The sequence below is a fragment of the Seriola dumerili genome, unplaced genomic scaffold, assembly GCF_002260705.1.
Source record: "Seriola dumerili isolate Sdu_G_001 unplaced genomic scaffold, Sdu_1.0 BDQW01000550.1, whole genome shotgun sequence".
NCBI lineage: Eukaryota > Metazoa > Chordata > Actinopteri > Carangiformes > Carangidae > Seriola > Seriola dumerili.
The window spans coordinates 1,350,499-1,373,766 of NW_019174805.1; the positions used below are offsets into that span (position 1 = coordinate 1,350,499).

Below are 23,268 nucleotides of genomic sequence, written 5' to 3' on the forward strand. Positions count from 1 at the left end.
ATCAGAGGCTTTATTTTAAAAGGGGAGGCACTGATTGTGAGCTAATTTTACAAATGAGTTTTATAGTTAATTAAGCCCCGTCATAGTGAAACCGCTCAGAATATCCTGGAACTAATTGAGAATATAGAAATAAAGTCTGTTTTAAATCTTAAAAAAAAGATGAATCTCAATTAGAGTTAGAAGACGTGAAATTGAACTTGAAAGCATCAGACTTTCACCGGCCGTGGCGTGTGTTACTCTGAGCTCTGGTGCAGTCGGCTGAAACGGTCCTGGATCGGACCGGACTCTGGCTGAGGTCGCGGTCAGGATTTTTTATTTTGGATTTTATGGGTAAACCATGATGAGGACTTGAGCTGTTCTTTGTTAAAATCTGTGAAGGAGATGATGATGATGTTGGAAACTGTGATTCTTGCAGGTAAAATGTGACACCTGAGCTGGACTCTGTCTTGTTCTGTTTCTTATAAATTCAAATAGTAAAGTCGAGTGTTTCTAAACCAAACTGTAGGAAGCAAAAAGCAGGAGTCAGCCAGTGAAGTAGCATAGAGGCTGCTCTGCTGCTCGGGTGGTGGGTGGGTCAGCTGTCACGGGTCAGTCCGGGTCACATGTATTTATTTATCTTTCACCCCGTTCACCACTGAGTCAGCTCAGTGCTGTTTATAACATCTGTCTGTTCCCTCCTCTTCCTCAGTACGACCAGCGCCTCATCACGCTGCGTTTACTGTCTGTGTGAGGAGCACTGTGACACTTGTGCGTAAAATAAACTGTAAATAGGACACACACACACACACACACACACACACACACATACACACACACACACACACACACACACTTAGTCAAACACACACAGAGCCTATTCCCGGCTCATGCTGTGGCTGCCATGTGGTGAACGGTCAGAAACTCCTGAGCCATCTGCAGAGCTGTTATTTCAAAGACACACAGTCCGTCCTCCACCGGGAGTACAGCAGTGATTTGGGTGTTTCTCTGGTTAGAGGAGGGAGGGGGGGGGCAGAACGTCAGACAGGTCACCTCAGGTCACCTCAGGTCAGCGTGAGGCTGCATCAGAATAACTCCAGAAGCTGCATTGGTGAAGGTGCGTCCTCCAGCGGGCCGCACCCCCTCCTCACATGACATGGTAGAGGGAGGTTTAAAAACTCGACGACCACCACCTGAACGCACCATCACACCGCAGACAAGCTCGCAATGGATTGTGGGCCGTGTGGCCATATTCAACCTCATGTTGCCGAACCTCGAAGACACGGAGCTCTGGAAACCACAAGAGATCTCTAACTGCTCCTTTCCTTTCTTTCTCTTTCAGGAAACTGAGATTGCCGCCGAATGCAACCACGTAAGTATTTCCACCTGGTGTCACACCCAGAAACACAACTTCCCAGCATGCATCATGTCATCCTATAATATATAAATCCATGTGGTGTATGTTCAGTGTGGTTCCTGAGGATTAGCCACTTGATGAACTGCAGGTTAAATCGTTTTTATCGTAAAACGATTCCAATTCAAGGTCCACTTACTAGCTTTTTTCTCGAGCTTTCAGCCACAAGGCATGATTTCATCCGTATCAATTTCAGTTTTCAGAGTAGTTTGGCAAAACAATCCCAGCTGATCTTTCTCCTGAGCTCTCTGTATCTCAAGATTAAATTCGGCTGAAAAGAGCAAAAGTTTTAGATGCTGCTGTTGTTTTAACACCATTTAAACAACTTTGTGTCAGTGTCATTGAAATGCTGTAGAGATGGTAGTTATGGAACCAAGATGTATAAAAGAATATAAATATAAACCTCCGCTTTTCAACCAAATGTAGCTCAGTTTTCACCTTTAGTCAGTTTGTGCAGAAGTGAACTGAAGGAACGGATGATTTTCCAGAAACTGGACGAGATGCTCAACGTGCTTTAGAATAAAAAAAATGAACTAGTACAATAAAAATAAGGGCGAATAGAAGAAGTATGAAAATAGATTTACAAAAGTTGTACAGTTTTTATAAAGGTTTTCACTGCCCTGGGATCTTGTCATGTTTTATTCTTTTATCATATTGAATCAGAGAATATGTAATAAGGGTTTTTTATTTTAATCAACTGAAGAAGAAGAAGAGGTCCACAGTAGAAATAGGAAACTAAAATAATTTAGGATCTTTGACGGTATGAAATCTTCCTGATCTCAGTCTCACTAACGCAGAGAGACACTCGTAGCATCAGGACTGAGGTTATTACAGTTATCAGATAGTTGGGAGTAAATCTGTGTAATCCAGATGTTTCATGTATCCTCTCCTCCAGCTGCTGTGGAACTACAAGCTGAACCTGACCACCGACCCGAAGTTTGAGTCCGTAGCCGTGGAGGTCTGCAAGACGACCATCTCCGAGGTCGGTTACTGACCCCAGATCTTTTCATTTCAGCTTCCAGGAAGTGAAAAAGAAACATGAAACCAGCTGCTCAGAGTGTTTTCAGACTGGTTTGTTAGTGTTTGGATTTGAGTCAAAGAATCGTCCGTGTTTTCCTGATCTGTTGTCGCTACAGCTGCTGCAGTAGGAATGATTGGATTCCTCTCAGCACAAAACAAGATTTAGAAATGAAATCTTTCCTAGAAAACAAAACAAACAAACAAAAAAACGATTGAAATGAAACCTCTGTCGTATCGAGTCGTGACGCTGCCTTCGCTCCTCGCGCAGATTAAAGAATGTGCGGCGGAGGAGCTGGGGAAGGGCTACCTGGTGTCCTGCCTGGTGGATCACCGCAGCAACATCAGCGACTACCAGTGCAACCAGTACATCACCAAGATGACCACCATCGTCTTCAGCGACTACCGGCTGATCTGCGGCTTCATGGACAAGTGCCGCGACGACATCAACACCCTGCGCTGCGGCAGCATCAGCACGGGAGAGAAGGTGAGTCGTCGCATTCACACTCATTAATAACGGTGGAGTGCCGTGAGGTTTAATTACATCCTGTTAAATCTATTATAGCTCCTACTGAATCCTGCTTATGATTCATTTCCAATATTTGAGTGAGAAAAAAATAGTTTCTAATAGATCATGTGATCTTTTCGAGAGTTTTTATTTGGTGAAATAAAGAATTATCACCATAATATTTTTGCGATGAGCGGGTGAAGTGTTGAGTGGTTCATGATTTTCTGGAGACGTGAAAAAAGCTGCAGGAAATGCGTCATGATGTCAGACCAAAGATGCTCTATAACAAAGATGAGTCACCACAGGCGGCGCCTGCGGTATGAAAGGGTGTAGCTACACTTCCTGTCTCACAACACCAGATACAGTAGATATACATTTGTGGTTGATGTTTTTTTTTTTCCCCCTCTTGTTTTTACCTGCCAGCTTGATATCTGATCGACCCAGCACAAGATCATATCAGTTCAGGAATATCCTCGGCTTCCCTCCAAAAACAGTCATAATAATATTATCAATAATTGTGTTATTAAGCAAAGAAACGCTCAGTTTTAAAACAGCATTAACAGCTGCTGTTCTGTAGCAAGGCCGCGGCTTCACCTGCATAGCTTCAGTCATTCACCTGTATCTGTCAAAATGACGGACGGCCGCCAAATTTTTCCGTCATCGTTTATAAAAAAAAAAAAAACACCCCTGTTCACCCCGTCGGAGTGAACAGACTCAGACCTGCCGCTGGTCTCCTAAAGGGGCGTGGCACATGACGCCGATACAGGAAGTGACTCCTGGAAGTGCACCTCCTGCAGTGTCCTCCCTTCATCAGGTGCTCCTGCTCTAATCTGTCGTGTTGTAAACAATGATACATGTGCGTTGACAGTTGTGGATGCAGATGTGGGAGTCTAGTAGGACGCTATCAGGATGCAGATCCGTTGGTCGAGACGTCGTCTGCTGCTCGAATGTGGTCGCGATATTTTCATCGCCTGAACCTCGATCGCTGCTTTCGAAGTTCGACTCGGCTCGAGTGAGAGGGGAGAAGTTTTTGACGGCGGGTTGTCGGCGAGGAGAGCGAATCCATATCCTCCCTCCCGTGTGCTGAGCCGGGCTGAACCTCATAAGCCCGTTAGACACGCGGTTATTATGGGGTATCACGACGGCACAATTAGAACTCAGAGCAAATTATTTATTCGTCAGGCGGGGGAGGGGCGGAGTTGGTTTCATTATCAGGAATTTGTCACGGCGGCTCATTTCTGTGTGCCGGAGATTAGACCGACTGAGTTCATATATAGAGTCAACACAGGCTCCGACCTGCCGCCTCCTCCCACTGACAGACACAACACAACACAGAGCGAGGGTAATTTCACTATTACTGGCATTAGTGAGACTTTAATCTACACAGTCAGTACATTTGGAGAGCGGTGAGGAGTTTGCGTTTGTTCGGTCTGCAGCTAATCACCGTTTGCGAGACGAGTGAGACATTTAGTTCAGTCACATGAGACAAAGTACAGCAGCAAGTCTTTACGTTTACGAAGCTGGAGCCTTGAACTGTTTGGACTTTTTCTCTTGAAAGATGATTATCAAAATAACTGTCGATTTAATGTTTAACGTCTGTGTTTTTAAAGATTTTTTTTTTTGATCAGTGTTTTGGATGTTAAATGAAAAGATGTCACTTTTGTGCGTCCATGCAAACTGTTGAAGCATGTCCGATCTCGACCCGTCTGCCACTGATGAACTGTCCCGTTTTTGTGAAATGGAAAATGAGTCAGAAATAAACTGGGTTACATGAACAGAAGAAGCTGTAGTCCTAAAATAAATCCTGCCCCTCACTCGCTGTTCGAGACTCACCTGTACCTGTGGTCCTCTGCGCAGGACGTCCACTCTCAGGGCGAGGTCATCGCCTGTCTGGAGAAAGGTTTGGTGCGGGAGGCCGAGGAGCAGCCGGGGGCGCACGCCATCAAGGACGACTGCAAGAAGGCCATCATGAGGGTCGCCGAGCTCTCCTCTGACGACTTCCACCTGGACCGCTACCTCTACTTCGCCTGCCGCGAGGACCGCGAGCGCTTCTGTGAGAATGTGAGGATCTGGTTTCGTGCTCGTATCCACCAAGAGAAGTCTGATAGTGATGGTTTGATCTGAAGTAATTCAGCAAATGAAATGTTGGTAACAGAAGTGTGTTCTGATTTTTCAGACTCTGGCCGGGGAGGGACGAGTTTACAAATGTCTCTTCAATCACAAGTTTGAGGAGGCGATGTCAGAGAGGGTGAGTGCTGTTTAAAGACGAATCACTTCTTCTCAAGTGTGTTTGGAGAATTGCATCTCCAGATGAAAGGTTTTGAAAACTTATTGTCCTGATACAAATAGTTTTTATATAAATAGTTTCTATAAGTTGTGGTATTAGTAGTTTTTATGCCTCGGTGCCGGCGACAGTCAGAGCCATATTGTTTGCAGGTCGTCCCATTCTCATGGACACAATATCTCAGTAACGCTTTGAGGGATTTTCTTCACGTTTGGCACAAACATTCACCTGGACTCAAGGATGAACTGATTAGAATTTGGTGGTCAAAGGTCGAAGGTCAAGGCTAACCCTTTTGGCCATAACTCACAAATTCATTCACTAATTATGACACAGTTTCACTCGACTGTCTATAAGGATAAAATTAAGTGATGACATTTTATATCTAAAACGTCAAAGGTCAGTTTCACCTCAGTGCTGTAACTCAGGAAGAGGAGATTGTGACCATATTTACTGTAACTTGTAAAAGTTTAAGGTTAAATTTGTTCTGCGGCCCGACGCCTCACAGTGAACAATAGAATCTGACGGTCTCTAACTCCGTGGTGACGCTGTGTGTCCTCAGTGCCGCGAGGCGCTGACCACCAGGCAGAAGCTGATCGCTCAGGACTACAAGGTGAGCTACTCGCTGGCCAAAGCCTGCAAGTCCGACCTGAGGAAGTACCGCTGCAGCGTGGACACCAACATGCCCCGAGCCCGAGAAGCTCGCCTGTCCTACCTGCTGCTGTGTCTGGAGTCTGCTGTGCATCGAGGTGAGCGAGCCCGTCCGTCACTCTCAGGCCCGACCGCTAATTCAGTCCTCAGCTGTTTGTCTGACAGTCCGAGGCCGATGTTAAACTGAATTACCCATCAGTCACCGGTCTGTTTTCACTCCTGATTCATCGACTGTCTGTCACTCTGACTCTAGTCTAAGTGAGAAGAGGAAATGAGGTTACAGCAGTAATGTTCCTGTGTCATGACAGAAAAGAGAGAAAATTAAACCATTCAAAGCTCCATATTTGCTCTTCTCCAGTGTTTTATATTGTGTTGATCCATAAGAAGATGTATTTGTGGTTTTAAGAAGCAAAAATCATCTCAGTGTAGTTTCACATCTCCTCTCTCAGGCTTCTCTCTGCAGCTCTAGTAACAACAGGTCGGTGAGCCAATCAGAAGAGAGGAGGCTCTGAGCCTCTCTTCTGATTGGCTGACTGTTTTCTGAGTGATCCAATAAAAATGTAGCAGATTTCAGGTAGAAACCAAATCCTGCAAGGTTTGGATCCAGGTGGGCGGGGCTTGGTGACTGCTTTGTTGTGACATCACAAAGTTCCAGAAGTCCTGACGGCTGGTTTTTATCTACGTTTATACTATGTGGGACCTTTTTTAATAGAGATTTTGGAAGCAATATATCTTCATATGAAGCGTTTTTAAGAATATAAAAAATAAAGTTTTTAATTTGATATTATGAATAAATACTATAAACCCTCATTTGCACCAAACAATTCCTTATGCATCATTTTTGAATGAGGCCAGAACTTCCTGCTCAGCTTTAAATTTTTTTAATTACTCAATAAAAACCTTTGATATTATATCTAAAAACCATGATTAACTCTGTCAACTTCTATAATCTATATTAGATAAAATACTGTTTGTTGAGCACGCTTGTACGTGTCTTCAGGTCGTGTGGTCAGCGGCGAGTGTCAGGGTGAGATGATGGACTACAGGCGGATGCTGATGGAGGATTTTTCTCTGAGTCCTGAGATCGTGCTGCACTGCCGCAGCGAGATCGAGGGTCACTGCTCCGGGCTGCACCGCAAAGGACGGACGCTGCACTGCCTGATGAGGGTGGGCCGAGGGGACATGGGATCAATCGATCCCAACTGTCAGAGGGCGGTGAGTCGGCGTTAATGTTAACTCTAACCTGGAGGTGGAGGGGGCCGTTATTTAGTGTCATCAGCGGTGGTGAGATTCTGCTGATTCACTTCTGCTTTTATTTGTTTTTCAAGCTCAGGAGAAACTGCTGGTGCGTTAAGTTGAGCAAGTCGAGTCTCCTTTACTGAAAAGTTGTTTTCAGGAAGTAGAAAAACATTTTACTGAACAAGTTTCCAAATGTTATAAATTCCAAAACCACTTCCTGGTTCTTGACGCTCAGATGTGATAACCTGCCTCTTCAAATTCTCCCACACTAAATACCTTCCTACATTTCCCACAATGCCTTTCAGCAACCCCTAGAGATTTTTTTTTCTATTTTTTGATGTATTTGTTCTTCTTCTGTCCTCAGCTCCAGACTCTGATCCAGGAAGCTGACCCCGGAGCCGACTACCGCATCGACCGCGCGCTGAACGAGGCGTGCGAGTCCGTCATCCAGACCGCCTGCAAACACATCCGGAACGGAGACCCCATGTGAGTCCTCGCCACGTCCTCAGAGACTTTTCATCGTCTGTTTTATTCTAATACTCTTTATTTTTACTAAATCTGGAATTCGACTCTGGACAACATGATAAACCGGCTCGGAAGAAGTTCCTGTAATTATAAATAAGGTCCAGAGTTAAAGTCTGTTTTTGTGACGTGTTCATGTTGTTGCGTTGACAGAGACGTTTGGACAGAGAGAATAAAACGCGTTCTCCTGTGAATTTGCTGCGTAGCGTCTGTTAGACGTGAGTGTGTTTGTGTTGCTGCTTCCTGCAGGATCCTGTCGTGTCTGATGGAGCATCTGTACACCGAGAAGATGGTGGAGGACTGTGAGCACAGGCTGCTGGAGCTGCAGTACTTCATCGCCAGGGACTGGAAGTGAGTCGTGTTCACCCGTCAACACACAGACTGATTCACAGTCAAGTTAAACTAAACTTTCTGAATCCGTTTTCAGTTTCTTCATGATGCTTTTATTTGTTTTTACTGTATTTAATTCATGGAGGGAAGGCATAGCCCGTACTGCAGATGTATTATTAAGTGTGGTCAGTTTAGTTATTGATATAAAACACCATGACTGTGATGACTGATGCACGATGTTCTGGACGTGAACCATCCAGCCTGTTAATCAGTCCATCGTCCCCTGTGTCGCTGCCCAGGTTGGATCCCATCCTGTATAAGAAATGTCAGGGTGATGCAGCCCGGCTCTGTCACACTCACGGCTGGAACGAGACCAACGAGATGATGCCGCCCGGCGCCATTTTCTCCTGCCTGTACCGCCACGCATACCGCTCTGTGGAGCAGGGACGCAGGGTGAGTCTCTGCAGATTAAAGTTGTGATATCTGCTGCCGTAACAGTCATCCTGAACCATTCTCCACCAAATGTAGATGTTGGTCTGAAAATCTGTTGAATTCTTCACCTGTAAATGTATTTAAAGCTCCTCCAGTGTAAAGGTCTCTGTCCATGTGTAGTGTGATTATAGATCAGGTCTAGCTTCTATATTAATACTGTGAAAGTATCAAAGCCTCAGTCCACAGAGAAATGCACACAGCCTGTATTCAGAAACTGAGCCTTAAAACCAGCCGTCAGGACTTCTGGAACTTTGTGATGTCACAACAAAGCAGTCAACAAGCCCCGCCCACCTGGACCCACCATCCAAACCTTGCAGGATTTGGTTTCTCTGAGTGTTTTTACCTGAAATCTGCTTTATTTTTATTGGATCACTCAGAAAACAGTGAGCCAATCAGAAGAGAGGCTCAGAGCCTCCTCTCTTCTGATTGGCTCACTGACCTGTTGTTACTAGAGCTCCAGAGAGAAGCCTGAGAGAGGAGATGTAAAACTACACTGAGATGGTGTTTGGTTCTTAAAACCACAAATATATCTTACGGATCAACCCTTCAAAATAAAACAGGAGAAGTGTAAAATATGGGACCTTTTAATACTGTGAGCACAATAAACAAAAGGCCATTGAATCACCACTGATGTCAGCTACGGAGATAAATAAAACATAACTGAACACAAAAAAAATCAGATACCAGTAGGAGTGAGTGAAAAATGAGGCCTGGAATTTGAACTTTCATCTCGCTGCTGTTTGTTTTTGAACTAAAGTTGAGGCTTTTTGAGCTTTTGCACTCCCTGGAAGTTTGTTTTTTAAAAATATAAATACACATTTATTACAGCAGAGGAAAATAAAAAACAAATGGTAAATACACAGGAGGTTTGTGTGAACTTTCTCACTGACCCGAGAATATTTTCATAGCTCCACGCTGGAGCGTCTGAGGCAGAAAACCCCGGCGCCACTGTGAGTACGTCGTGTCGCTGAACCGATGATAATCACAGGAAACTCGCCTGTCAGGGTGACTGGTGGTTTTGTAGGGGGAAGTGATTGTGTTAATTTTTTTTATCTGGTATCTGCTGCATGAGGAAGTGAAGTGAAGTGAAGAATCAACTCAAAGCTCCAGTTCTGGAGAATCTTTGTGGTTACGCTGATTAATCAACTGCAGCAAATTACACTCTCAATAATCAGCAGTGTTCCACGTGCTAGCACGTCCTTAGACTGATCCTCCACCCAAATGTAATGTTTTAGTATCAATCACTCTCCATCCGAAGGTCGTAGTTTCCTCCTTCATGAGGAACAGCAGTCAGCTCGACTTCCTGTTGGTTGAAATGAATTAGATCAGTGTTGATTAGAGGAACAGTGTGATCCTTCTTTGTCGTCCAGCTTCTGTGTCGAGGCCTCGTCACAGCGGAGTTTAAAACGCAGTGAAATCAGCTGATTTTTTTTTTTTGTTTAACCGAATCAACTAAACCAGTGAGATCAGTTTTAAATCTGAGCAAATCTTCTTTAACTTTAACTTTGACACATGAAATCATGCTACTGATCAAACTGTCTGAACGGAGCGGAGGGAGCGTGGAGCCAGACAACGAGCTATCTGCGTTTATTTAGTTTATTATTCAAGGGCTGCAGCAGAGCACTGTTTTCATTATCAATTCATCTGCTGATTATTTTCTCAAATAATCGTTTATCCTGTAAAAAAGAAATGATGCAATTTATGATCAAAGAAGACAAAAAAAATATTTTCACACATGAGAAACTTGAATCTGTCATTTTTGGCTTTTTTGCTTAAAAAATGACAGTTGCCGAAATAGTTGCTGATTGATTTTCCATTGATCAACTAATCGACTAATCACTTCACCTGAAGTCTTTTCAATTAACTGTTTACCTACTTTACTTGTCTTAACTAGGCCTTTAACAATTAGTTGATTAATCAATAAGTCGTTCAACAGAAAATGAATCACTTATTTTGATAATCGACTAATCCTCTCAGTCATGTGATGGTTGTATAAATCATCTGTATCATCATCTTCAGCTTTGGGAAATTACAGCAGACACTTTCTATTTTTGCAAATTTCAAAGACAAAGTTATTAATCAAGAACTGAATCTGCTGATGGATCAATAATGAAAATAACTAGTGCTAACTAACTTGCTAACTTCAATGACCTTAACTGAAGTGGTGTGCAGTATTGACTAGTGCTAGCATGTTCCTAGTTAGCTGGCATGTTAGCTTGCCAGCTACAGCAGTTCACAAGCTAACCCTGCGAGTAGTCACAACTTCACCAAGTTTCTATGACGACAGATGTAGCACAGATGTTAGGATCAGTTCCTCTCTGCTGTGGCCCGGCCTCTGTCATGTTGGAGCTCCTCTGGACACAATGTGACTTTGCGACCGTCTAAATAAAGTTACAAAGGACGCAGATGCTAAAACCATAGAGTGGAGTGTCAGTTTAAGGCCTCTGTGGACGGTAAAAGGTCTTTCTGTAACTGGACATCGTGACTGTCCTCCTGCAGCTCTCCAGGGACTGTAAGGTGGAAGTGCAGAGGATCCTCCACCAGAGGGCGCTGGACGTGAAGCTGGACCCCGAGCTGCAGAGACGCTGCATGACCGACCTGGGGAAGTGGTGCAGCGAGAAGACGGAGGCCGGACAGGAGCTGGAGTGTCTGCAGGACCACCTGGAGGATCTGGTGTCGGACTGCAGGGACGTGGTGGGAAACCTGACCGAACTGGAGTCAGAGGTAACGACTGCAGCTGCTGCTGCTGCATCCCATAATACTCTGGTTCATCAGCTAAAGAAACAATAACACAACAGTCCTGTCGGGTCTCAAACTCACACCACACTTTAAATCTGAGCAGGTTTGTGTGTGGAGTGTGATGTTTACAGTGTTAAACCTGAGAAGCACCTGATTGTTGAGTGTGTTGATGGAGGGAAAAGTGACATCATCAGACACATTTTAAAGCCCCACTTTGACTGACATCTCATGGCAGAAATATTTCATCATTTTCTGTTGGTAAAAAACAGTTAAGTTTGTTGATTGCATGTAAACTAACTGCAAAAAACAGTGTACTGTAAATATAGTACATAATGTTTACAGCTCACTAAACGGGTAAAGACTCACCACGACTTGTTTTGGATGAGATCGTCTCAGAGAATCATTTAGAGATTGGAGGATTGTCTTTTGTGGAATTCATTGATCAGTTCAGATCAGCATGTTTCTTTATAGAAGCATCAAGATGTCAAAAGTGTAAAATAACCAGAATAAACTCAGCGGTTCATAACATTGTTGACTTGTGAACTGGCTTTTCACTTTGATTCATTTAAAGGAGAAAGAAATGAGATTCTATTATCTCTCTAATGGTGTTGTGACCCTTCAGATTTATCTGGGGACCACTTAAAGGTGCCGTCCCTCATGTTGGGAACCTGCTCTAACTGAATCTGACTTCTGTGACTTCATTAACCACAGCTGATGATCTCACTGTGTGCTCCGTGTTAACGGCTCCGTCACTCGTTCGTTCTGTCCTCAGGATATTCAGATCGAGGCGCTGCTGATGAGAGCCTGTGAACCCGTCATCCAGACCCACTGCCACGTAAGTCTGCGCTGAACCTGAACCACTTAAAGCTCCATCCAGTGTAAAGGTCTGTGTCCATGTGTAGTGTGATTATAGATCAGGTCTAGCTTCTATATTAATACTGTGAAAGTATCAAAGCCTCAGTCCACAGAGAAATGCACACAGCCTGTATTCAGAAACTGAGCCTTAAAACCAGCCGTCAGGACTTCTGGAACTTTGTGATGTCACAACAAAGCAGTCACCAAGCCCCGCCCACCTGGACCCACCATCCAAACCTTGCAGGATTTGGTTTCTCTGAGTGTTTTTACCTGAAATCTGCTTTATTTTTATTGGATCACTTAGAAAAAAAGTCAACCAATCAGAATCACATTGTACATTAACATATTTGTTACTTACATAAACACAACTGTTGGACACAGTGTCTCATAATATTGTTTATACTGTGGTGGCTGTTAAATTATCATCTCTGGCTGTAACAGACGTCTGAGCTCAATGTTACGAATCAGTGAGCAGATCAGCTTTATTACATTAGTTAATTCAGACATTCATGTTTGGTTTGTGAAACTGAGAAAGGGATTCAGAACGTTTAAATCCAGCCTGTTGTTTGTCTCTCTCTCTGTCAGGAGGTGGCTGATAATCAGATCGACACCGGTGATCTGATGGAGTGTTTGGTCCAGAACAAACACCAGAAGGAGATGAACGAGAAGTGTGCGGTGGGAGTGACGCACTTCCAGCTGGTGAGCAGCCCGAAGAAAATGTGTTGCTGTGTTTGTTTTAGTTCGACAGGAGAAGAAAACATTTGTGTCGGGCTTCAGTTGCAACAGAAAACATCTTCTGCTGCTTATCGCTGTTGACACAAACAAATCTAACAGTCTGTTTGTCTGTCTGTGCGCAGATTCAGATCAAAGATTTCCGTTTCTCCTACAAGTTCAAGACGGCCTGCAAGGAAGACGTCCTCAAACTGTGTCCCAACATCAAGAAGAAGTAAGACGCACAACGTCGCAGATACAAACACAAATACCAGATAATTAAAGCTGCAACCACCAGTTCGCAGGTTCTAACCTCTTCACAGAAACTTTAGTAAAGTAAATCGCCTTTTAGGTGAGTTAAATGTAAAGTCATTGGGACTCGCAGTGTGGCGGAGACGGGCTGTCGAACTTTTTCACTCTTAATTATAGTGCAGATTTGGTGAATTTCTGTCAACCGGATTTGGAGGCACACATTTTTGGTATTTGTGGCGCCCCCTGTGCGTCAGGCTCAAAATGCTTTCCCTATCACGACCTGAAGATATCTGCCAAGTTTTATGATGATTGAACGAATGGTTGATGAGTTATTGCTCAATATTGGCTAAGCCCCGCCTTCTGTGAAGATATTGTGGTTGATGGCGGCCATGTTTTTTCACCAATCTTGGTCAAAAATTCAAGAAGTTCTATTCATTTTACTGTTTTTGTATCATGCAAAGAAAAGAAAAAAAAATTTACACTGACTTTTAATGTTAAAGAGGCTTTTTCAGCTGGAAAAGTGTCACATTTGGAGTCACTAATGGTGTGAGAGGCATTTTGGAGCCTTGATTACACTGCCACCATGTGGCCGATTGGGCTCATACTTCTTGGGCAGCTCACGGCAATTTAAGCCGCAGCACAAGACTAATAATAATAATAATAATTAATAATAATGAACCGGAGCAGAAACAGTGGGAGTTAGAACCCTAAAAATCACCAGTGGAACAAAACAAGCCGAGCTCAAACTGACCTTTATCCAAACAGCTGCTGAGTGAATCTAGATTCTTTTCTTTTTTTTTTCCCCAAAGGTCAAAAATAAACTTTCAGGTGTTTTTGGTCAGATCTGTTTTCCAGAACTTCTCCTCCTGAGGTTTTCAGATCTCAGCGTGTCAGAGGAAGAGTGGTGGCTGAATTATAATGTTTGCTGCCAACAGCCTTTTTCCATCCAGTGGGAAAGAAAAACGCTGAGGAAAATTACAATGTGTGGAAGAGAACGTTTTAAAGTTTGAAAAAAATAAAATAAAATCTGGCTTGTTGAATGTGAGAAAACACATCGATCTGTGATCAGTTTAAAACCTGTATGAATGTAAGTGTTGTTATTCTAATCTGTCAAAGTCACAACTGATTAAAAGCAGCGTTGACACGTTGTTGAAGACGTATTTCAGACCGGCTGAATGACCTCGTGTCTTCCTGTCGCTCAGGGTGGACGTGGTGATCTGCCTCAGCACCACGGTGAGGAACGACACGCTGCAGGAGGCCAAGGAGCAGCGAGTGTCCGTCAAATGTCGTAAACAGCTGCGGGTGGAGGAGGTGGAGATGGTACGTTCACCGGCACGGTTTTCACCTGATGCGAGGTTTCCACAGAGCAGCACAGAGACAGGAAGTCCAACCACAGTAAACGTCAGACGACACTGGACTCGACAACCCACGGCTGTTCAAACGCTCTGACAGACACTTTCACAAACACAACAAACCATATGACCAGATACACAGCTGGGGTTGTGTTGTATATTCTTACATCAGGCAGATTTGGAGAAGTTTAGTGGATTTAACTTTCCCAGTTAAACATTTTGTAAAAAAAAAAAAAAAAACCTCAGTAGAGATCTTGGAGTGAGTTTCTGAGCTCTTGTTCTGACCGTCTTTATCCGGCTGCTCATCTCTGGAGATGCTCAGATGTTTCCTTAAGCCGCTCTGACTTTCTTTTCTCTCGCCTGCACAGATTAAAAGTTTCTCTGTTTTCTTTGTGTCTTGTGTTTTCTGTAAATCCACTAAATCCTCTCTGAATCCTCTGCAGTCGGAGGACATCCGTCTGGAGCCGGAGCTGTACGACTCCTGTAAGCAGGACATCACCAGACTGTGTCAGAACGTCGCCTACGGCAACGCACAGGTCAGCGGCTACACCTGCAGACACACACACACACACACACACACACTCTTTTATGCGAGTTCAGACCTCAGCACAGGAGAAACTGCAGATTATGTCTAAAATAAAGTTTGATAATTGCATTTTAAGAATTAGCTGTAGATGAATTGTTCTCAGTTCAACAGATTTAAATGCTCAGAAACATTTTCCAGTCAGTTCAAGAAACTCAAGTTGTTGCAGTGAAGACCTGAAACGGTGGAGGACACAACGTCCAGCAGGTGGCAGGTTTTTTTTTTTTTTTTTTAAGCCAAGCATCAACCTCCAAGGCTGAAAAATGACAAGTACCAAAAGCTGCAGTTCCTCTAATGACCAGTAGTAGTAGAGGGAAAAACATTAGTTTTTGAGATACCTCCCCCCGAGGTGGAACGAGGCACAGCTGTATAATACCACAACACACAGGTTTGTCAAACTCTGCGAGAACGTCTTCACTTCTTCCTCTTTTGACAGATTTTAGTTTCGTGTCACGTAGATTTCAAGTGATTCACCAGCGACCACATCTGTCCGTCTGCCTCTCCGCAGGTCATCGAGTGTCTGAAGGAGAACAAGCGTCAGCTGACTTCACGCTGCCACCAGCGGATCTTCAAGCTGCAGGAGGTGGAGATGGTTGATCCTGAGCTGGACTACCAGCTGATGAGAGTCTGCAAGCACATGATCAGGGTAGGTCACATGATCAGGAGGCGTTTGGGGAAAGTGCAGAACGTTCAGTTTCCAGTTCACTACATGCACATGAGTGTATGTTTGTTTTTATGAAGGACCTGTGTGTGACAGCTGTTTCTGTTTCCAGCGGTTCTGCACGGAGTCGGAGGGGAAGAACACGCTTCAGTGTCTGAAGCAGAACAAGAACAGCGAGCTGATGGATCCCAAGTGCAAACAGATGATCACGAAGAGACAGATCACTCAGAACACCGGTACACAACCGCACACTCCTGGTCTCCTAACATCGTCAGGACCACGAGTACGACTGCTGACTGACTGTGTGTGTGTGTGTGTGTGTGTGTCTCCAGACTACAGGCTGAACCCGGTGCTGAGGAAAGCCTGTAAAGCCGACATCCCAAAGTTCTGTCAGCCCATCCTGAACAAGGCGACGGCGGACAGCGAGCTGGAGGGTCAGGTCATCTCCTGCCTCAAACTCAAATACGCCGACCAGGTCAGAGTCTCGACTGTGAAATGAACGAGTCACACTGACGTGCAGTTGGTTCTTCACGTCATTGTTTAGAACATAGAAATACTCATGCGTGTGTTTGTGTGTCGTGGCAGCGTTTGTCCTCAGACTGCGAGGATCAGATCCGGGTCATCCTGCAGGAGTCGGCGCTGGACTACAGGCTGGACCCTCAGCTGCAGATCCACTGCACACAGGAGGTTCACACACTTCTGCTTTCTTACACACACACACACACACTGAAAACAAACTGTGGATCATAAGTTTTAAAGAAAAAGAAGTTTTCATTTAGTACTACACATTAAATGACATTAAATTCGTCTTTACTAACTGCCCACGTGATTTGGCTGAAGAGAAGAAACCACTGCACTTATGTTATGAATTGTTTATGTGAATCCTGCTGCTTGAGATTGGCTCAAATCTTTTGGCTAAATTTAGGGGAATAAATGTTGATGTGTGAACTTCCTACAAATCTTTAATTTCTTCACCTTTGAGGTCATCGACAGTCCTGTGAATGGTTGCAAATAGTCTCGAAATCTTATTTTAAAGTAGAAAAAGTCTGTGTGTGTGTGTCACTCGATGGATGCATAAATCAAAATATTTAAAGGTCTCATAGTCTAAAGGTCTCTGTCCATTTTAGAGATTTAGAGAAGAAATCTTAGTAACTGCTGAGAAGTTTGATATTTAACAAAGTGTCAGTGGGAGATAATGAAAGCAACGATCCACAGAAACGATGATATTGTCAGCCCTGTTTACACTGTGTGTGTGTGTGTGTGTGTGTGTGTGTGTGTGTGTGTGTGTGTGTGTGTGTGTAGATCTCCAGGCTGTGTCCGGAGGAGGCAGCAGCTCAGGAGCAGACGGGGCAGGTGGAGGAGTGTTTGAAGGTCAACCTGCTGAAGATCAAACAGGAAGGATGTAAGAAGGTAAACACACTCAGTGCTGCCTTCACTGACCGCTGAGGGTGACGTAAACCCGACGCACAGGCGCTGATTTAAAAGCACGATTCCTTTTGCTGACATGAAAACGAAACAGTTTATGTAAAAACACATTTTACACAATGTTGTTCATGACTGGAGTTTTATTTTCAATCACAAACCTTTTTTTTTTTTCTCTTTTGCCTTTATTCTGCTCCTCCACATCTTCTTCTTCTTCTTCTTCTTCTCTTTCGTTTTTCCTCCTCCCTTCCTCCTCCTGCAGGAGGTGTTGAACATGCTGAAGGAGAGCAAGGCGGACATCTTCGTCGACCCTGTCCTTCACACAGCCTGCGCCCTGGACATCAAACACCACTGTGCAGCCATCCCACCCGGCAGGGGGCGCCGTGAGTCCACAAACAAACGCACACACACCTCGGCTGTAACTTTACACATGAGCATCAAAAGTGCTTGTTTCTGTTCCCTCTGTGCGGTTGTTTGTTGTGACGCTGCTGTGACGTTAAATACTGGTCATATCTGTCAAAAGATTTAAAGTAGTAAACAGGACGTGGTTAAAGCAGCTTTCAGCGTCTGTATTAAAGATTCAATAAATCATCTGAGCTGAAACAAAGCAGCTACGAATCAACACAAGATAACAGGTTAACGTGTGTGATGTTGTGTCCGTGTCCTCAGAGATGTCGTGTCTCATGGAGGCGCTGCAGGACAAACGCGTTCGTCTGCAGCCTGAGTGCAAGAAGAGGCTTCAGGATCGCATCGACATGTGGAGCTACGCCGCCAAGGTACACGAGCTGTCGGAGAAAACCCTCCTCGCACTGTGAAAACGCAGCTGGTGGCGATGTGACGGACGGCGGGAGACGCACTGAGCTCCTCACGCCACAGAAACAACACAAACAGCAGCTCGCTGTTCAGTTTCTGTGTCTGTGGAGAGAACTGAGTGTGACCTCGCTGCTCTCACAGAACTACTGTTAACCATGAGAAACAAGTCGAGCCATTCATTAACAGAAGAGCTGCCGGTTTAAAAGATGATGTAATAATGATGTAATGTGTCAGTTTTAAATTGGTCTTTCATTTGTATAAAATCTGTTAAAGTGGCTGAATTTCTAAAATTGATTACTTGCTATTTTTGAGGGTCTTTTATTTTGAAATTGGTTGAATAGACAGAAGAAGCTGCAAAATCTGTTTTTAAATTGGCATTTAATTTGAAATTTGAACAAACTGCTTGTTACAAGAAGCTTTTATTTTGAATTTTATTTTATTTTTTTAATTAAATTGGCTTTTTGAATTGATTTGATGAGCTACATTACATCTGCTTAGAATGGGCATTATTTTGAAATAGTTTCAGAGCTGCAACAATCTGGTTAAAATTAGGTTAAAAGTTTTTTATTTTGAAAGTCAGAGAAACTTACTTTGCCCTTTTCCGCAGTTAATACAAATTAAAAGTCTCGCTGTCAGGCTTTTAATGTGAAAAACATCAGGAAGTGTAGAGTTCTGTTGACAGGAGGAAACAACTGGATTTTATATAAAAACATTATTTCAGGTGATTTTTACCTGAGAATATTTATAATGAGAATCTGAAGGTAATCAGTTTATTTTGGAGTTTTTTTCACAGCTTCATTCACACTGTCCTCTTCGTACTTCCTGTCAGGTGGCTCCCGCCGAGGGTTTCTCGGACCTGGCCATGCAGGTGATGACGTCACCGTCCAAGAACTACATCCTGACTGTGATTGGTGCAGGCGTGGCGCTGCTCTTCATGCTGGGGCTCCTCTGCGGCCGATTCACCAAACGCGTCACTCAGGAGCTGAAAGACAGGTAGACCACACCCACTCCGGGGGCAGGACACGCCCACAGGAGAAACAACCACCATTGAAAGAGACCTGCCCCCCACCACCACCACCTTATTATCTACCCCCACCCTCCTGACAGCCACAAAAACTCCACCTGCCGCTTCAACTCTTCTCGCTGCGTTTCATTTGTAATCACTCCTCGCCGCTTCCTACGTCGGTGGAGGGACAGTACTCTCAGTCCCGCAAGTGACAGTGGGCGTGATCAGTGACTCACCTGTGCTGCTTCTACATGAGCCCCGCCCACTCTCCAGGAGGCCCCGCCCACCACCGCCGTTGCTTCTTTTGATTATTTTCCTTCTGATTCTTCTTCTCTTCCCTCGATGCAGAGCGCCGGCTCCTCCGATGTAGATGCAGTATTACTCTTGCGCTTTTTTTATTTCCTCCCCCCTTTGCTGTGGTTGGGGGTCAGTTGGGTGGGGGGGGGTAGTGGGGTTTGTAAGGATACAGGGGTCAAAGGTCATTTAGAGGTGAGGGAGGTGAATGAAATGAAAGTGTAAATGTGTAGAAAGTGGGATGGGGAAATGCTCATGTATAGAGCAGCTTAATGACTCCAGTATTTTAATGACTACAGTGCGTGTGTGTGTGTGTGCGCGCGTGTGTGCGTGCGTGTGTGTGTGTGTGTGCGTGCGTGTGTGTGCGTGTGTGCGTGCGTGTGTGTGTGTGAGAGAGAGAGAGAAACTGTCTTTCTACCACCATATTCTTCTAGTTTGTCCTCCTGCTTAAAGGGTTTTTGGGGGATTTTTGGCTGTGGATATATCTTCTTCTTTTTTGGGGGGGGGGGGCCTGATGTGTGTTAGTTAGATTATATCGCCATGGGACTGCCAGGCGGGCGGTGCCAACCAGCCAGCTCTCCACCGAGCCACAGGTGATGAAAGAAAGGAGGAGGGGAGGGGGACACAAACACTCCCAGCTGGTTCGCTCAGAGCTTTTCCTGCGACGGGAATTATTTGTGGTTAGTTTTACTTTTTATATTTGAGTCGGCAGACCTGGCAACCTCAACTCTCCTTTCGTTTTTTTATTTATTTTTTTAAACTATTCTTCTTCTTTTTTTTTTTCTTTTTTTTCCCCCCAGCCTATCTCGTGCCATAAACGCACCACGTCCACCTGCTGCTCCCAGTTTAGCCAATTTTGAAACGTTAGCTTGACGTCGCACCATCAATGCCACACGATCAGTATTGATCCCAGTCTCAACCTGAACTGGGTGGAGCAGACTAACTGGGCAAACTGGCTTTAATATCTCTTTTTCTTTTTTGTTTCTTCTTCTTCTTCTTCTTCTTCTTCCTCCCCCCGTCATGAACTTGCAGAGTGGCTGTCGGTATCACGCTGGTTGGTACGGTAAAGCTGAGAGCGATGCAGGAAAAAAAAACAGAATAAAGAAATTAAAAAAAGAGTTTAGATTATTATAGAGATGTGAACATTTTTGTGTAAAGATGATACTGGAATCATTGCACATTTTTCTTTCTTTTTTTATATCTATAAATATATATATATTGTTTTGTCATAGCCTTATTTATTTGTTTACTAATGGGACAAGTTTTTTTTTTTTTTTTTTTTTTTTTTTTTTTTTGTTATGATTTGAATGTTCTCTGGTTGCCTTTTCTCCAGCGAGCGAGCGCCCCTCCTTCCTGCAGGGGGGAGGAGGGAGGGAGGGGGGAGGAAGCAGGCGGCGAAGGCTCAGAGTCCTCCGGGGATCTACCTGCACCAGCGGCCGGCTGATTTTCTCATGTAGGGCAGTGAACGCCTCTTTTGGTAGGCAGAGCGTCCAGAATCATTAACGACTGTTGATTAATGATGGAACTGTGGTGATTTCATGTTGATGAAAGCTGAGCGGTGATGTGGATGTGAGGAACAAACAGGAAGTTCAGGACACACTTTCATTCAGCTGTAACAAACATATCGTCGTGTTGTGAGTGTTTTCACGCCTCTCTCTGTCTCGGGGCCGCTGTGAAGGTTTTCAGGTGGACTCTGATGTGGACTGAAGGACCGGACTGAGACCGCCTGAAAAAGCGAAGCAGATGAACCACAACCACGGTCTAATATGCATTTTATTAAAGTGCCCAAACCCTCGAGTGTTTACAAAGTCCAGGAGCAGCGGTCAAATATTTCGTTTCATATCCCTCGCTGAAGCACAAGTTTTTTTTTCATAGTCATCCAGCCAGAAGGAAATACATGAACATGAATGGAGGACATTTCTACGGTGGCCCTGAGAGCTCAACGCACCGCAACCGAAGAAAACACAAACGCACCGCAAAGTCAAAACTCAGAAAAAACAAAAACAAAATCTTCATCAGTTTGACAACACACGACACAGGAAGTGTTTCCAGGGGACACCAAAAAGTGATGGACCAGGCTGGGACGTGTTCAGTGCCTGAGTGTGACTTTTGAAGTTAAAAGCGTTGAACAATAAGCACCTGCATTAATTATATTACATCCATGCGAGTGTGTCCCAGCAGGTTCATCACGACTTCTTTTTAAGTTATTTTTTGCCTTAATTCCGTTAAAGAGAGAGAGGGAGGGAGAGAGAGAGAGAGGGAGGATGATGGGGAGCAAACGGCCACAGGTGGGACTCGAACCCGCGCCGCTGTGGTTGGGGTTGCACCTTCATGTTACTCCCCCACGCTTGTGTCCGCTGGAAACACTTTGTTGTAGGACTGAATGTTTTGTTTGAGTTGCGGTGCGTCGAGCTCTCGGGGGGGGGGGGGGGGCACCGTACCTTTTTACTAAAACGCTCGTCCCTTACGTCCCTCACGTCCCTCGCAGGCAGGACGGCGAAACAGGAAGTGCCAGAGGAAGATGGCGGTCGAGGTTTGGGTTTTTTATCGCACGTCAGAGTCACGGTGTCGCCGAGCCGTTTGGCCCTTCGTGCGGCTGAGCGACTTCGCCGACTGTGGAAAAACACTGACGGAGAATCCCTCCTCTCCCGGCTCGAGCCGAACACGTGTACATGCTGTGTAATATACCGAGTGATGACATGCTGTAAACTTATGTACCATGCAGTTAGCCTGTACTGTTTGTTTCTCTTTTCTAATTGTTGAAGCTTGGTGTGGTGAGCGCTGCCCTCCCTGCTTGAAAAATGAGACGTTCTGATTTGTTGAACTGCCTTTTGCTTCTTTCTTTCTTTCTTTCTTTTTCTCCCTCCTACCTGACGTCGGTTTTTATCAAAGCGTGCCTACTCACCGTCCCGCCGAGGGATACCGCTGTACAGAACATCCCAGAATCCCCTCCTGCAGCACCCAGCAGAGGAGCGCGTGTGTGTGTGTGTGTGTGTTTGAGAGAGTGTGTGTTGAGAGTGTGATGGATGACGTGTCTGTTTGTGTGTGTTGCCCACAGATTTCGCACCGTGAGCGTCTGCAGGACGCTGTGTGATCTCCGGTCGGTTCCTCGCAGTTCTCGTTGTCCGACGCGATGACGACTAGAACGTTTTTTTGATTTTAAGTTTGTGATGATAAAAGATCTTTTTGTAAACAATGTTTTGTGTCTGAATCCATGGAGTTTGTGATCATCAGATTTTTTTTTTTTTTTTTTTCTCTGTCCACTTTTCCTTTCGGTTTCTTTTTGTTGTTCTGTACAGATGAAAATTGGACAGTTTGTTAATAATAATAAAGTCTGCAAGGTTTCTACTCCACTGTTAGCTCTGCTTATTTCACAACCATCATTAAAGCACAAGCCTGGTGATATTCCATTTATATGTGTGTGTGTGTGTGTGTGTGTGTGTGTGTGTGTGTGTGTGTTGCCAGCAATAATCACCAGAGTGCCAAGTGTGGATCAATCCACTGCTGAAAATAGGCTCCAACAATTTCCTCTTGTTTGATTTTAAAAGCTACAGTGACCAGCTGTTAACTGAGCCTTTTTCCTTTTAAACAAAGGGTGATGCTGTGTCCGTATTCAAGGGACGCGTCCGTCGGAGGACGGTGGCGTGGCCCTTCGTAGACCGAGAGGACCAAAGCGAAATGAGACGGTCTGGATCTCAACATCTATTAAATACATTGGCATTATGAGAAACCGACTATGAACAGAACAATAGCCAAAATGATAGGAACTAGAAAAACAGCTTCATGGTTGTATCCCTCCGCCACTCAGACTACTTTCCGGTTACATCCCAGTTTATCCAGAATCATAAATAAAAATAAAAATAACCGTTTGTGTGAAACTGCTGTGCAAAGTCTTGAATTAAGGCTGAAAAGTGTTTTGCGAGGGAACACTGACCTTGACCGTATGAACATGGAAAACACGAAAACATAAAAACTCCTGTTGTCGTAATAAACCATAATTCTCCATGTGTGCCGTTAAATTTAAACAGTGAGACAGGCTAGCTGATTAGCATGCTAACTTCAGTAGAAGAAAGTGATAGAAATAGAGGAAAAACGAGTTAACATTCAAGTCGACATGTTTCTTTCCAGCTTCCTTTTTCTTTACAGCTGT

The 23,268-nt window shown here is 44.4% G+C and overlaps 1 protein-coding gene across 2 annotated transcripts in view; it reads left to right on the top strand.

Moving 5' to 3' along the window:
* glg1 (golgi glycoprotein 1) overlaps positions 1-22,466 on the top strand; it is a 33,191-nt gene extending 10,725 nt beyond the window's left edge. Inside the window, exons 2-27 of one of the 2 annotated variants that reach the window (XM_022764556.1) lie at positions 1,319-1,348; positions 2,286-2,372; positions 2,679-2,894; positions 4,773-4,976; positions 5,092-5,163; positions 5,759-5,945; positions 6,848-7,062; positions 7,451-7,572; positions 7,858-7,959; positions 8,238-8,391; positions 10,930-11,154; positions 11,942-12,004; positions 12,610-12,723; positions 12,882-12,970; positions 14,190-14,307; positions 14,783-14,875; positions 15,431-15,568; positions 15,696-15,819; positions 15,916-16,058; positions 16,169-16,270; positions 16,886-16,993; positions 17,268-17,388; positions 17,675-17,781; positions 18,648-18,811; positions 20,452-20,595; positions 22,011-22,466. In XM_022764556.1, the coding sequence (XP_022620277.1) occupies positions 1,319-1,348; positions 2,286-2,372; positions 2,679-2,894; positions 4,773-4,976; positions 5,092-5,163; positions 5,759-5,945; positions 6,848-7,062; positions 7,451-7,572; positions 7,858-7,959; positions 8,238-8,391; positions 10,930-11,154; positions 11,942-12,004; positions 12,610-12,723; positions 12,882-12,970; positions 14,190-14,307; positions 14,783-14,875; positions 15,431-15,568; positions 15,696-15,819; positions 15,916-16,058; positions 16,169-16,270; positions 16,886-16,993; positions 17,268-17,388; positions 17,675-17,781; positions 18,648-18,811; positions 20,452-20,575 (3,222 nt within the window). In that variant the 3' untranslated portion in view covers positions 20,576-20,595; positions 22,011-22,466. The remainder of the gene's footprint in view (positions 1-1,318; positions 1,349-2,285; positions 2,373-2,678; positions 2,895-4,772; positions 4,977-5,091; positions 5,164-5,758; positions 5,946-6,847; positions 7,063-7,450; positions 7,573-7,857; positions 7,960-8,237; positions 8,392-10,929; positions 11,155-11,941; positions 12,005-12,609; positions 12,724-12,881; positions 12,971-14,189; positions 14,308-14,782; positions 14,876-15,430; positions 15,569-15,695; positions 15,820-15,915; positions 16,059-16,168; positions 16,271-16,885; positions 16,994-17,267; positions 17,389-17,674; positions 17,782-18,647; positions 18,812-20,451; positions 20,596-22,010) is intronic. The other variant, XM_022764557.1, reaches the window with a different exon arrangement.
* The last annotated feature ends 802 nt before the right edge of the window (positions 22,467-23,268 follow it).